The sequence below is a fragment of the Carettochelys insculpta genome, chromosome 4 (genome assembly GCF_033958435.1).
Source record: "Carettochelys insculpta isolate YL-2023 chromosome 4, ASM3395843v1, whole genome shotgun sequence".
Lineage (NCBI taxonomy): Eukaryota > Metazoa > Chordata > Testudines > Carettochelyidae > Carettochelys > Carettochelys insculpta.
The window spans coordinates 68422886-68435165 of NC_134140.1; the positions used below are offsets into that span (position 1 = coordinate 68422886).

At 43.1% G+C, this 12280-nt stretch overlaps 1 protein-coding gene across 1 annotated transcript in view; it reads right to left on the bottom strand.

Annotated features, from left to right (window-relative positions):
* Positions 1 to 10880, bottom strand: part of GALNTL6 (polypeptide N-acetylgalactosaminyltransferase like 6) — a 910287-nt gene extending 899407 nt beyond the window's left edge. The window contains exon 1 of the mRNA XM_074991866.1: positions 10728 to 10880. Coding sequence (XP_074847967.1) covers positions 10728 to 10880 — 153 coding nt within the window. The remainder of the gene's footprint in view (positions 1 to 10727) is intronic.
* Positions 10881 to 12280: the final 1400 nt, after the last annotated feature.

Here is a 12280-nt window from a genome sequence, read left to right on the forward strand (position 1 = left end):
GACGCATAGCTGTGGGCACATCACCAAGTGGCCAGAGCCACTTCGCAGCATGCAGCCACCCCTCCCCCCCACATGGCTCCTCTGGTCTGCACCAGCAGTAAGTCCTTAATTTACTTGGGGGGTTGTGTTAGGGGACTGGGCTGGATGAGTATTGGGACCAGGCCAGGTCATGGGGTGGGGGTGGGGGGGCTGCCAGCTAGTGGGGGAGTTCAGGCTCTGGTGGTTGGGACAATGGAGCCAGAGGGGGGCAGGGAATGGGCGGTCAGGCTGCTGCAGGTTAGAGCCGTGGAACCCTAAAGTACTCGTTTAACAAGGAATGGTGTGTCCTCCAAGTACTTTGATGTATCACTATTAAAGCATTTTGTAAATGGAAGTGGACAAAAATAGGCTGAGATCATGTCAAGCAAAGACATGAAATAAAATTTATTGGCATGATCCAAACCCAGATACGCCCACACATGAAGCTTTCCATTAATTTTGAGGGAGGGAAAAGATTTATGCTCTAGCTTAAGATATTTATTGTGAAGATAGCTCGATATTACGCGGTCACAATACTGCTGGAAACCAACCCCTGCACCCATACAGAGATCTGCTGATGTCAGTGAGCAATTGTGGGCTCAGCTGTCTGTCCTGAGAGTGCACAGAACAGAACTGGGCCACAAGTTAGAATTAAAAAAAAAAAAAAAAAAGACCCTGGGGGCAGGGGGAACAACCCTACATTTATGGCCCTGATCCAGCAAAACACGTAGGCATGTATTGACTTCAGTGAAATTATTATTTCTGAGGGGTGAGGTAGAGTAGGTGTGAGACTCTTAACTGAGATTTTCCTGAGCTTGTTTGTGGCTAAATTATCAACCTTTGAATTTGTATGTTTCTGCAGAGTCTTTTTACCTTGTTTAATGTAACCATTCAAGCGTGTCCCCCACCCAGACCCCAATCCAGCAAAGCAGTTAAACATGTACTTTAACTGTATGGTCACTGAAGTCAATACATGCCTACGTGTTTTGCTGGATCAGGGCCATAAATGTAGGGTTGTTTGGTTTTCCCCCTCCCCCAGGGTCTTTTTTATTCTAACTTGTGGCCCAGTTCTGTACTGTGCACTCTCGGGACAGACAGCTGAGCCCACAATTGCTCACTGACATCAGCAGATCTCTGTATGGGTGCAGGGGTTGGTTTCCAGCAGTATTATGACATCCATATTAGTGACATCGTAATATTGAGCTATCTTCACTATAAGTACCTTTAGTGACAACTAACTACCTTAAATTTGAATTTCTCTTGCAGTGGAGACATAGCCTGAGTGCTTTGAATTTAGTGCAGGACTGAGAATTTAGATTCTTCACAGAGGACATGCGTTAGATTATTTTTAATTTAATCTTTACACACACGGAAGCATCAAGTATTAATTTAAAAGGGGCAGGGAAAAATGTTAACAGGAGTTGGGTAATAGACATACATAACATTTAAATTAGACTGACATTTTGATATAGAATATAGTTATTTTATCTCCCAAATTATACCCTTCTTTGTAATATCCCTGCAAACAGATAGATACCAAATTAACCACAGGAGGGCTTCCTCTAGTATACTGAGCTTAACATGAAAATATTGTATGTTGCCAAAAAAAGTCATAACACTTCTACCATTTTAAAATGAGGCTTTTCAAGACCACCCCATGAGGTACAGGCATGCAGAAGTAGATATGGCACATATTACTCTTTTAACTGCATTTTAACTATTTACACTGCAGGCGAAATTCACCCACACACAGATAACACTTTATACCATTTAAACTCTGCATTGTGATTGCCAGGCAGACTAGGAATCACTGGATCTGCATTTATACACTTTAGGTTCATCGGCATTGACAGGCTCCCTCTCTCCAGATACAGATGCCTGTCTCCAATCTTCACATAATGCCAACTTCCACCACCCATCGCTTCAGTTAAGAAGCAAGCACCTTTGTGCTTTCTTTCATAATACCTCTCAGGCTGGCAAGTAGCTCCCCATAAACATTGGCAAAAACTACCTCATTATCTTGCTTCAAAAACTCTCCTTTGTAACGATGCCTGCAAAACCTTAACAATGATTAAGTCACTGGCACACTGAGATCATAGCCTACCAGGCTGACCAATATTGTCTCAGTGTCTCCTTGTATTTTCCCATACATCTCCAACTTTGCTCTGTCTTGTACATAAACTGCAAGTTCTTTTGGGGCAGGAATGGTCTTTTTGTTCTGTATTTGCAGAGCATCTAGCATAATGACTGCAGGACTTAGGCGCTTCAATACTACAAAAGCTATTTTGAAGCATTTCCCATGTGAAAGAGAATGCAAATAGCTGATTATTCCATCACACTTGTGGAGGGAAAAGAAAAAAATGCTTAATTAACAACCAATCAACATTTTGCTAACTAGACGACAGGGTCGTTAATCAATATCACAAATTACTTCGTTCTCCATTGGACCCCTTGCACGTCAGCAGTTGGGGAAACTGAATTACTAAGTTATAACAGAAGGTACTCTCCAGCTTCCACTGTACCTGTAATAAAAATATGTCTATTTGAATTGAGATACTTGCTATGGGCCATAAAAAATAGGGCATAAAGAGATATTCTCTCTCAGCTTCCTGGTTCCCTGTGGTGCAGGCTAGACTAGAAACTAAGTAAAACATTTTTCTTTTCATGATGTTTCCTTGTGGTTTACAATAGAATCTAGTACAGGCATGAAAACAAAGTTCAATTACAATAGATCACGAATTTGCTACAAATATTCTTGGCATTTGGGAAAAAAGGCCCAATCATTTTTCTACAAGTTTGTGGGAAGAAAAAAAAAAAGTCTCCTCATATTTCTCCAAATTCCCTGTAGGTTTCTATTTTTCCTGTCTCTTGCTGGGCTTACACCTGCTGCAATATTTGCCTCCATAGCCAATGAGTTCTCAACTGGAGCTTTACAAAATGATTTTGAGGATAAATAAAATGGCTAGGGAAAAGGGGACACAGACCCATCGACTCACAAAGTTGCTGTAATTTAACTGACTGAAGGTGTAACTTTAACTGTATGTGCGCATATATCCCTACATTCCTCATATCCGGGTTGTTAGGGGAAAAAGGACACACCAGGGAGGAAGACTGTTTTTGTTGCACTTCAGAAACTTTGCTCTTCCACAGATTTTGTTTACACCTCAGTTGTCCATCTGCAAGTTGGGACAGCAGCATTTCTGTACCTCAGAGTAGTTGTGAGCATAAAGATCCGAAGTCACAGTGATGTGCTCAGATACTATGGATCGCGTTAGTACCAATAAGACAGACACAATAGTTCAGCCTGCGCAAGCTAACCTGACAACAAATTTGAGAAATGGTCATGTCTGCTTAGGAGTTTGAAACAATTGACTTAAACCACTGTAAGCTGGCACAAGGCATTAGGTTTAGACATATTGTTTTGGTGTAACAGCAAAGAGTAGGAGCTAGAAGAATTAGCTGACTGCTTTAATGGCCCTTGCCAACCTACCTTCCTTGCCTACTTCACTCCTGGCAAAGCTTTGCTCATGAGTGTACTGGTGGAAAACTGGAGCAACCAGTGAACTTAAGGACCCAACAAGTCTCATTCTTCTCTGATCTTTTCTGTTCTCATGCACAGGAGAATATCGGGGGGAAAAAAAAAAAAACAGGCAGATGTAGTCTCCAGAGAGACAAAATATCAAACACTCTCAGACTCTACAGTGTGGGACAGCCAGACAGATTATGTAGGTGGGGTACTATTACTAAGATCCTGCTTTGTTGCTCACAGATGAAGGAGAGCATCCACCCACTTCTTAACTGTGCACCCTTTTGCAAGAGGAGTCACTGAAGAAGAGGGAAAAGGAAAAAGGTACTTTATAATGTAAACAGTATGAATGTTGTCAAGAACCCATTTGACTTCTGTCATCTCAGAAAGACAAGCTTGGAAGAAAAACCTCAGTTTTGGTGGCTGTCTATCTGGAATAGTCCACAGTTTTCAGAAGTCCAATGCGTCTTAGTGTCGGGTTGAGGTTGGAAGGAGAAAGAAGAGAAATGTGTTCACGCTACTGATCCCTGTCATTTCTCTGGTGATTTATAATCCCTTTATCATTAAAGGCTTGAAGTGCCCATCATTCCTTATATGATTCTGACCTGTGGAATTTCCTCTTCGGTGCTGAAGTTTGGTGAGAAGGGGATTGCAGTTCAGTTTTTCTGTAAAATGTAACAAATTAGTTGTCTTTCACTGAAATGATTTGTCTGTGAATGGAATGATCCTCCACAGGAGGTTGGACTTCCCTGGAAAATCCCGAAAACTGAACCCACAACAGTGTTGACAAACAAGAGGCTGCTCCTTTCGCACTGAGACTTCAAGAGATGGACCTAAAAAGATTCCTTCCTCAGTGACAGCTTGGAACCAGCTGTCCTCCTGCATGATCTTGTTAATTGTTCCAAGTTATATGTAATGCCTCATGGAACTATAAACCCACTGAAGTAAAAAACTTTACTTGTGAACTGGTCCAACCCTCCCTCTCCCTTACTGTTGATTTCTTTTGGAAATTGCTCAGAATTCAGGGCTGGAAATGTAATAAGAAAATCTGCTGTCTTGATGGGTGCAAAGCATTTTCTGTCATCTTTGGAGTGGGAGAACATGTGGCTGGAGTATGCCCGACCACACTGCCAAATTCTTAAGTGGTTTCATACCCAGGGAATGCCACACTCTGCTAGAGAACATTGAAAAGTTTGGCATGTCTCCTGCATTTCCTCCAGGGGCAATGATCAGCATGTCAATGACTGACCTTAATCAGTCTTGAAGTCGCCTGTTATCAGCTGGAGAAGGCAAGGCTAGCACAACTGCTTCAGCAGGCAATCATGTTGATAAACCCATTAGTACCAATTGTTGTTCTTCCACTGGCTCTTAAGCAGGTTCAGATTCCTCTCTGAGTAAAGAGATGTTGTGATTTCCAATGGGTTGTTCTGACACAGGATAACATATGTATAGATGACATTGTCCCTATTATGGCCAGTTAGGCAGTCAAATAATTGTTGGTGGCCCCTCTGGCATAGATCACACCACTGGTCTGAAGATGGGTTCATTATATAATAAGAATGGAAAAAGAGCACAAGAGAGAGACGAAAACTTCTATACGGAAGAAGCTCCTGACTCATCGTTACCATGCCATTATGTTCTCTTTGCTATATTCAATTCACCTGAGAAGGAAAAGGTAATCCTCATTCCACAGATTGTGCTACTGGAAACCATGGAACTTGTGAAGCCATCTGTAAGGTATCAGGCAGCAACTCTCTTTTGTGCCAACTCTGGTCTGGTGATGTCAATCAGGTGTAGATAGGATGAGAGACTCAGTATCCTGGAGGACGATGACAAAATACTCATTGGTACTGTATCTCACTCCAGGCTTGTGTTGGTATGGAGGACTCACGACTTCTCTCTGGACTGGCAGAGTCAGCAATGTGAGATCTTTCAGGGCCACCTATTCTTTACCAGAGTAAGGCCATACAAATAGAAGAAGCTTGACACGTCTACCTTTTGTCAGTACCACGGACAGTTCCATTCATGCAGCGGATGCCAGTCTCAAATTACTCTTGCTCTTCAGAGTCAGGCAGCTGACAGGGTCTCTCTCTCAAGGGTGCCTTAGATTCCTTTACAAAGAGAACAGAGTCTCACTCAACTTGGATGGAATCAAAGAGAACTCAATTTTTATTTTATTTTTTTCAAATTGGACCTGAAGGAGTGTGTTTGCACTTTCCTGATGTCCTATATGAAAGGGTCATTAGGTCTATTCCTCCCAGCCCTGGAATCTCAGTGCTTCCACCCACTGTCTGTTCCAGGTCAAAATGGTCTCACGACACGTAATCATTAGATATCTTCAAAGTCTACACTCATGGGCTTGTTGAGCACTACTGCAGAAGGACCGGCAGATGCTGAACTTCAGGAGAATAAGAGTTTGCATCTTACTGAAGAGGAATTTTCACAACACTCTTGAAAGAGAGGCTTCTGAACTCTCTTTTATATTCAAATTCAACACATTAACATGTGGTTTGAACTGGGATGGGAATTTTCTGGTCATTATAGGGGCTTATTTGCATACTTGGCTTAATCTAATTCTCACCTCCCCCCATCCCTTCTGCCCCTCTACTCCCTGCTTTGCTCATCTTGATACTTTTTTTTTCTGATTTGTCCACCTTGATTACTATTTTTGGTTCTCTGTGCCTTAAATATTGAGTCTGTTCTGGTATGGCTATGGTCTGAAGTAGTGGGTCTGTCTCACGAAAGCTCACCTAATATTTCCCACCCCCCCCAGAAGGATGAGTTTCCCCAAGGTAGTAAAAGATACTTCAGATGGTTGCTGACAGAGAGGAGCCTAAAGGTAGGAGGGACGATTGTAGTTCCCAGGTATTCGGTCACCCTATTCAGAAGAAAGTGGGGGGAACCCAAACCCTAAACCTATCCAAACTGAGTGCTAAGAAATATCTAAAAATACCACAGCAACTCTTCACAATTATGTGCAGTTAAAAGTTGACGAAAGTAACCAGTGTTTGCAGCACTTAATGATTCCATCTTAGACCAGAGAGAGTAGAAGAGAAGTGAAGAGTCCATTGACCTGCAGTGTCCCTTTCGCCATTGGTTCAGAGCAGTAGGGAGGATAGGCATTTCTAACAAAAGTCTTCCAATCTCAAGCATGTGGAACACACATGCTCACAATGGAATACACAGAGACCACCATTTGAAGGTGCAGGTTTACTATACCATGTTACCATTCTCCACCCCACCTGTCCCTCAAAAAAAGGAGGGGGGGTAATTTTCAGTACCTATGTCTTTGGGATGCCATGACTATGAAATGCATTGCAGGAAATTCTAGCCTGTGGAATGACTTCTTCCTACATTAAAGAATATATGCCTAAAATATACATAGATAAAATGTGCATAACACTGTACTACAAAATACAGCACCCAAATTAACTAGCTGTGCACTAACCTTATATCATAGCCACTATGATATGAGTGGAATAAGCAACCACCAGCACTCAAAGAAGTAGTGAAATTGAGAGTGAATCCAAAGTAATTTAATTTTCAAGATCCCTTCCTGGACACATGACAAGAAGAGCTTAGACAAGGAATTTAAAAAATCATACATATGAATATTTGGGTGACAATACAATGGAAATAGAATGAATCAGTTATAATAAAGTATAAAAACTGTACATAACCTGTAATACACCATGATGTGCTAAGGAATTAGCAAGAGCATTCAAAAAGAAGAAAAATAAAATGTTTTATTACATTTATCTTGTTTCCATGGTATAAAAAAGGATTTTAAAGTGAAAGTAGGAGAGAAATTCGATTTTATTTTGAGACATGTATTTTAGAGCTTCTTAACTGCATTTAATTGTTAAATAGGATTTTTAGGGGCAGTTTAATATTCTTTCCTATCATTTTAGAGTTCTTGCTTCACACCACTGTGCCTTTAGAGTCTGTTTAAATACTTTTTATGATAATTGCTCCATTTGTGTTGATCAGCAAAGTGCTCACTTCAGAAAAATACAGAAGACCAGAGAAATAAAACTGAAAGAAACACTCACAGGATTTGCACTGCATATAAAATTAATGCACAAGTGACAATATACTCTGAATCAATGTTGCCAGTGCCTTATTTCCAACCTGATTTGCATTCACCTCTCATAAGGAGGAGGTTTGGTGTTAGCAATAGCTATGTGAGACTTGCACAATGTGATCTGATTAAGTTAAGAGTAGCTTCCCAAAATTCAATTATTATTATTATTATTATTATTAAGGAACCATGAAAATCATTTGATTGTAATGAACTCTAAAGATCTCAGATCTATAAATAGCATTGATTTTTTTCCCCACATGCAACCATTCCACACAGCACAGCCCCTTTCCTGTATTTTGAGGCAAACAAGCAGATACCTCATTTAACTATGTGGTCCATTTTGTGCAGCTGTGGTAATGATGTCAGTGCTTAAGTCAACCCACTATCATTCCTTACCCTGCTCTGTAACTAGCAGATTCATAAGACAAGACTGGTTAACAGAACGTACATTCAGAAGTTCAGTGGGAGGTGGTCTGCTTTAAAAACTCACTAGTGAAAGTTATGCAATATATCAAGTCAAAATGCCATAAAACCTTGCCATAGTCTTAAGTGAAGCACAGCTAACACTTATTCCACATAATATTAGCCTAATTCTAACAAAGTAAGATATCAGCTATGTAATTAAATATAAAGTGACATTTTATTCATGATAGCAAGTCACTCCTTATTCAACCAATACCCAGCCTATTATTTTAAGACTATAATTCCTATTCTGTTCCCCTCTCTGCAATCACAGCTAAACTACTCACAGCTAACTTTTTTGATATACTGCTTCATTAGGTTTAAATTAATTTGCAGAATTCATACTCATCATTGCTCAGTTGGGAATCTGAATGTAAAAGGTCTATAAAATACAGTTTCACAGCTAAACAGTTATTCTTTTTGTATAATTAATAGAAAAATGGTTCTGCAGATTGTTCACATTGAAGCAAAACAATTCTCCCCTGAGATTACATTACAGTCTTCTTTTTGATCTCAAGTTCTTTGGTTCAAAGCCATTTGGATCCTTTGTTTATTTTGTATACCTTTGTCTATAATACAGCACACATTGTCATGGCATCAACTGGACATATTAAATATTCAGAAGGAATATTACTCACCTCGACCTGCTGTTCTCATTTGCTAGGACATCTTTCGCAACAAACTACATTTTTGACAGTGACTGTAGGCAATTGAACAGATACAGATAGCATTCTAAAGTTTAAGTCAGGGCTTAAAGTTTCATTGCCAGGTTTTATTGTGTTATCATTAGTTTCCCCGCAGTCACATTGCTGTTCAATTAGCATTAGAAATAAACTCAATTTTAAAGTTACTAAAATCTTATTAGTGAGACTCATTAGCTGTTCACACATTCCAGCTGATCTCAGAGGTGGAGAGTTCATCATCCTTGCATTGTTTATTTACCTTTTTTTTTTTTTTTGACTTATGCATGTTGTTCTGCTTAGACTAATATTTAAAACAAGGAGGTTACCATATATCTAGCCATGATTCTTTAGAAAACAGTCTGCGTCAGTCAGCGAAAGGTGGGTTTCACTCAGAATACATTACCTTCCTTAAATCACCAACTGAGGAAGAAAACAGATTCTAAGAAGTTGTGTGTCGTGTTGTCTCCCTCCCTCCCCCTCCCCGCAAGCTACCGATTACCACCAATCAACATTTTGGACTGTTTAAAAAAATTCTGGTCCCTCTAATCCCAATGTATTGTAAAAAAAATTTTAAAGATAAAAGGATCCTTAAATATACCAAAACTGACATTGATTTCCTATTATAAAGTAGCATCTTAATTCAGAGCATTTTACAGCTATACTTAATATTGTAATGTGAAGAACAAACTTTAATAGTAGCAAAACTCTTTGATTATATGTATTTAAATGATCCTGTTCTGTTGAAAACACACATATCACAAACAGTCTAGATGGGTGATGACCCCTTGAAATTAAGATTATTAATATAAAATGATACACTTGCTATGTAAAACTTGCATCAAAGATGTGGAAGTGGTAAACTAAAGGATCAAATTACACTTAAAAAAGAAAACAAACAGCCTTGAAGTACACAAAAGATTACACAGTAGAAAAAGCACTCATGCAAAAGGAATTTAAGAGATGACAGAATTTAAGAGCAGCTAGTGATTAAAAATATTGCATTATAACAAATTAAAATATTTAATGAAAATCTTATTGAGATTTATGAGCAATATAGAAACATAATGAGCTGGCTCATTTTAAGTGAGACAAAAGGTTTAGCAACAGCTGCTATCAACAACTGAAAACTGAAGGTACCATGAATCTGAAACACTTAAATATTATGGCAAACACCCAGCTTAATCTCTGTATGCATTATCTACAATTGTACCAGAGCCTGTTAACAATATTTAGTAGACAGCAGAAGACTAACAGTCACTCCTTTAAGGTTTCAGCAGGAAAAATACAAGCAGTTACTAACCGAACCACAAATGGTAGTTAACTTGATTGGATGATAAACAAATTCAATAGACATATTGCTGGAGTTCCCTAGGCAGCATCACAGATTGCATGACTGCTAGATAAAAGTTCTGATAATGACTCCACTTTTTGTTTGCGCCAAGTGAATACTACAGACTTCGTGGTGAGGAGGGGGGCAAGGTTAGCCTTGTAACAGCCACTGGATTATGCCTGTCTCATAAGACATAAGGGGCAGGCATGAATCTGGTCCCAAGTCTTTATGGCTGTGTGAATCTAGAGTCAGATCATTATCATAGCACAGTCAGATTCTACAACTGTTCATGCAAACACTCGCCTGAGAAACTTAAAGCCATACATTAATTTGCCTTCTACAACTTCCTTGATTAAGTGTGCTTGTGTAATGCATGCTTTCCTTTTCTCCATTTCACTCCAAATTTATCACTAGGATATCAGAGACATCTTCAAACTATTACATATCACTTGGTATTCAAAGCCATTTCAAAAGTTTAAAATAAGACACATGCACCATTAAGTGCAAACTAGCTTTTTATAGCAGCCACAGATGAAGCTAAACGATGCCGTTAAATCATAGTGATTGGTTACTTAGCAAGCAAAACTAAATCCCCCCCCCCCCCCCCCCCCACATCTCACTCACCTGCTGCTCTCCTGGTTCTGGGGATTTCACAAGGTGTTTATCTTTGTATAAAGACCACAGACCAATATTAGGCAGGAAAATTAAAGCCATCATGAACAACAACGTCATTTGCAGAAATCTCTTCTGTTTTCTCTTCATGGCAAACGGCAGCATATATAGAATATGACTAGCTACCCCTTGCACTCAGGTCTATTTCCTTTCCTTCCTTCCTTCCTTTCAGCCTCACCCCCAAACTGGGAGTGGGTTAGAAGAAACTTTTGTTCCCAGCCTCAGTCCCGGTCCGCACAGTGCCCCGGGTGCGTTTGTAACCTGCGGAACAAACGCAAACACACACTCACTTCATAATCCCCCCCGCAACGGCGACGGAAATCATCTGCGGAGGTTCTGCCGGGGACACTGCGAAGCACACGCCCGACCCACGCTTACAGAAGCCCGGCAGTGGAGGCGAGGAGCTGAGCCGAAGTTACTGAGAAATCGATACAATTGGGTTGCGGGACGCTGGAGAGGACCCGGGCGGCTGACGCTCCAGTTCCGCCACCCGCTGCTCGGAGCGGGCAGCAGTTTTGCAAAGGGAACTGTTATCTCTGCTCCCGGAGACGCAGCTCCAGCTGGGAGGGAAGGAGGGCTCCACTTTGAACGCCGGGCTCCCAACTCCGCGCCACGAGCACACGCCCCTCCACCGCTGGCCCCGCCTCCGCCTCGGGGCTCAGCCGCAGCAAGTGCATCTCCTGCCCGAGGCGAGTGTCCTTAAGGGGCGCAGCTGACATCACGACGGGCTAAACACCACACAGATACCGATTTACGCCCCCCCCCCCCGGTTCCCAGGGGCAAAGTCCGGCCCCGCCCCACGGCCTCCCTCCCGCGTGGGGGCTTCCCACGGGTCCCAGCACCCCCACCCCCGGGGCTGAACGCCAACCCGCCCGCAGCTCACCGAATGTGAAGTGACCCCTCCCCCCGGGGTCGGCCAGGGCTGGCGAAGGGGGGTGCGCAGCCCCAGCCGCCGCCTTGCAGCCGCGCTGCTCGCGGGTGCCCACCACGTGCACAGGCGCCGAGGGGGATGGGAGAGCTGGCCCGCCTCCCGCCGGAGCAAGGCAGGGGGAGGCGGCGGGAGAAACCCGGCCGGCCCGGCGCGCTCCCGGCTGCTGCCCGCCTGCCTCGCCTCACCTCCGGGCCCCAGCTCCTCGCCGCCCTCCCGATGCGTTCCGGGAAGCGGAGCCGGCGGGGGCGGCCCAGAACGCTGAGCCGAGCCGAGCCGAGCCGCGCCGGAGCCACGCCACGGCAGCCCTCCCGCGCGCCCGGCTCCTGGCGCGGCTGGCCCGGGCTCGCCTGGGCATGGCGGCTGCTGCGGCTCCTCTGCCCGCGCTGGAGGCGGCCTCGGGCCCGGGGCTGCCCTGGGCTGCGCTGCAGGCTCAGCAGCCTTCGGGCTGGCACGGTTCTGGCGGCGGAGCCCGGGAGAACCCACCCCCGTGCCAAGCTCGCGCGGGGGCCGCAGGTGACCCCGGCTGGGCTGCGCCCGACCCCCGCGAGCCACTGGGGACGCTGCCTTGAGGGGG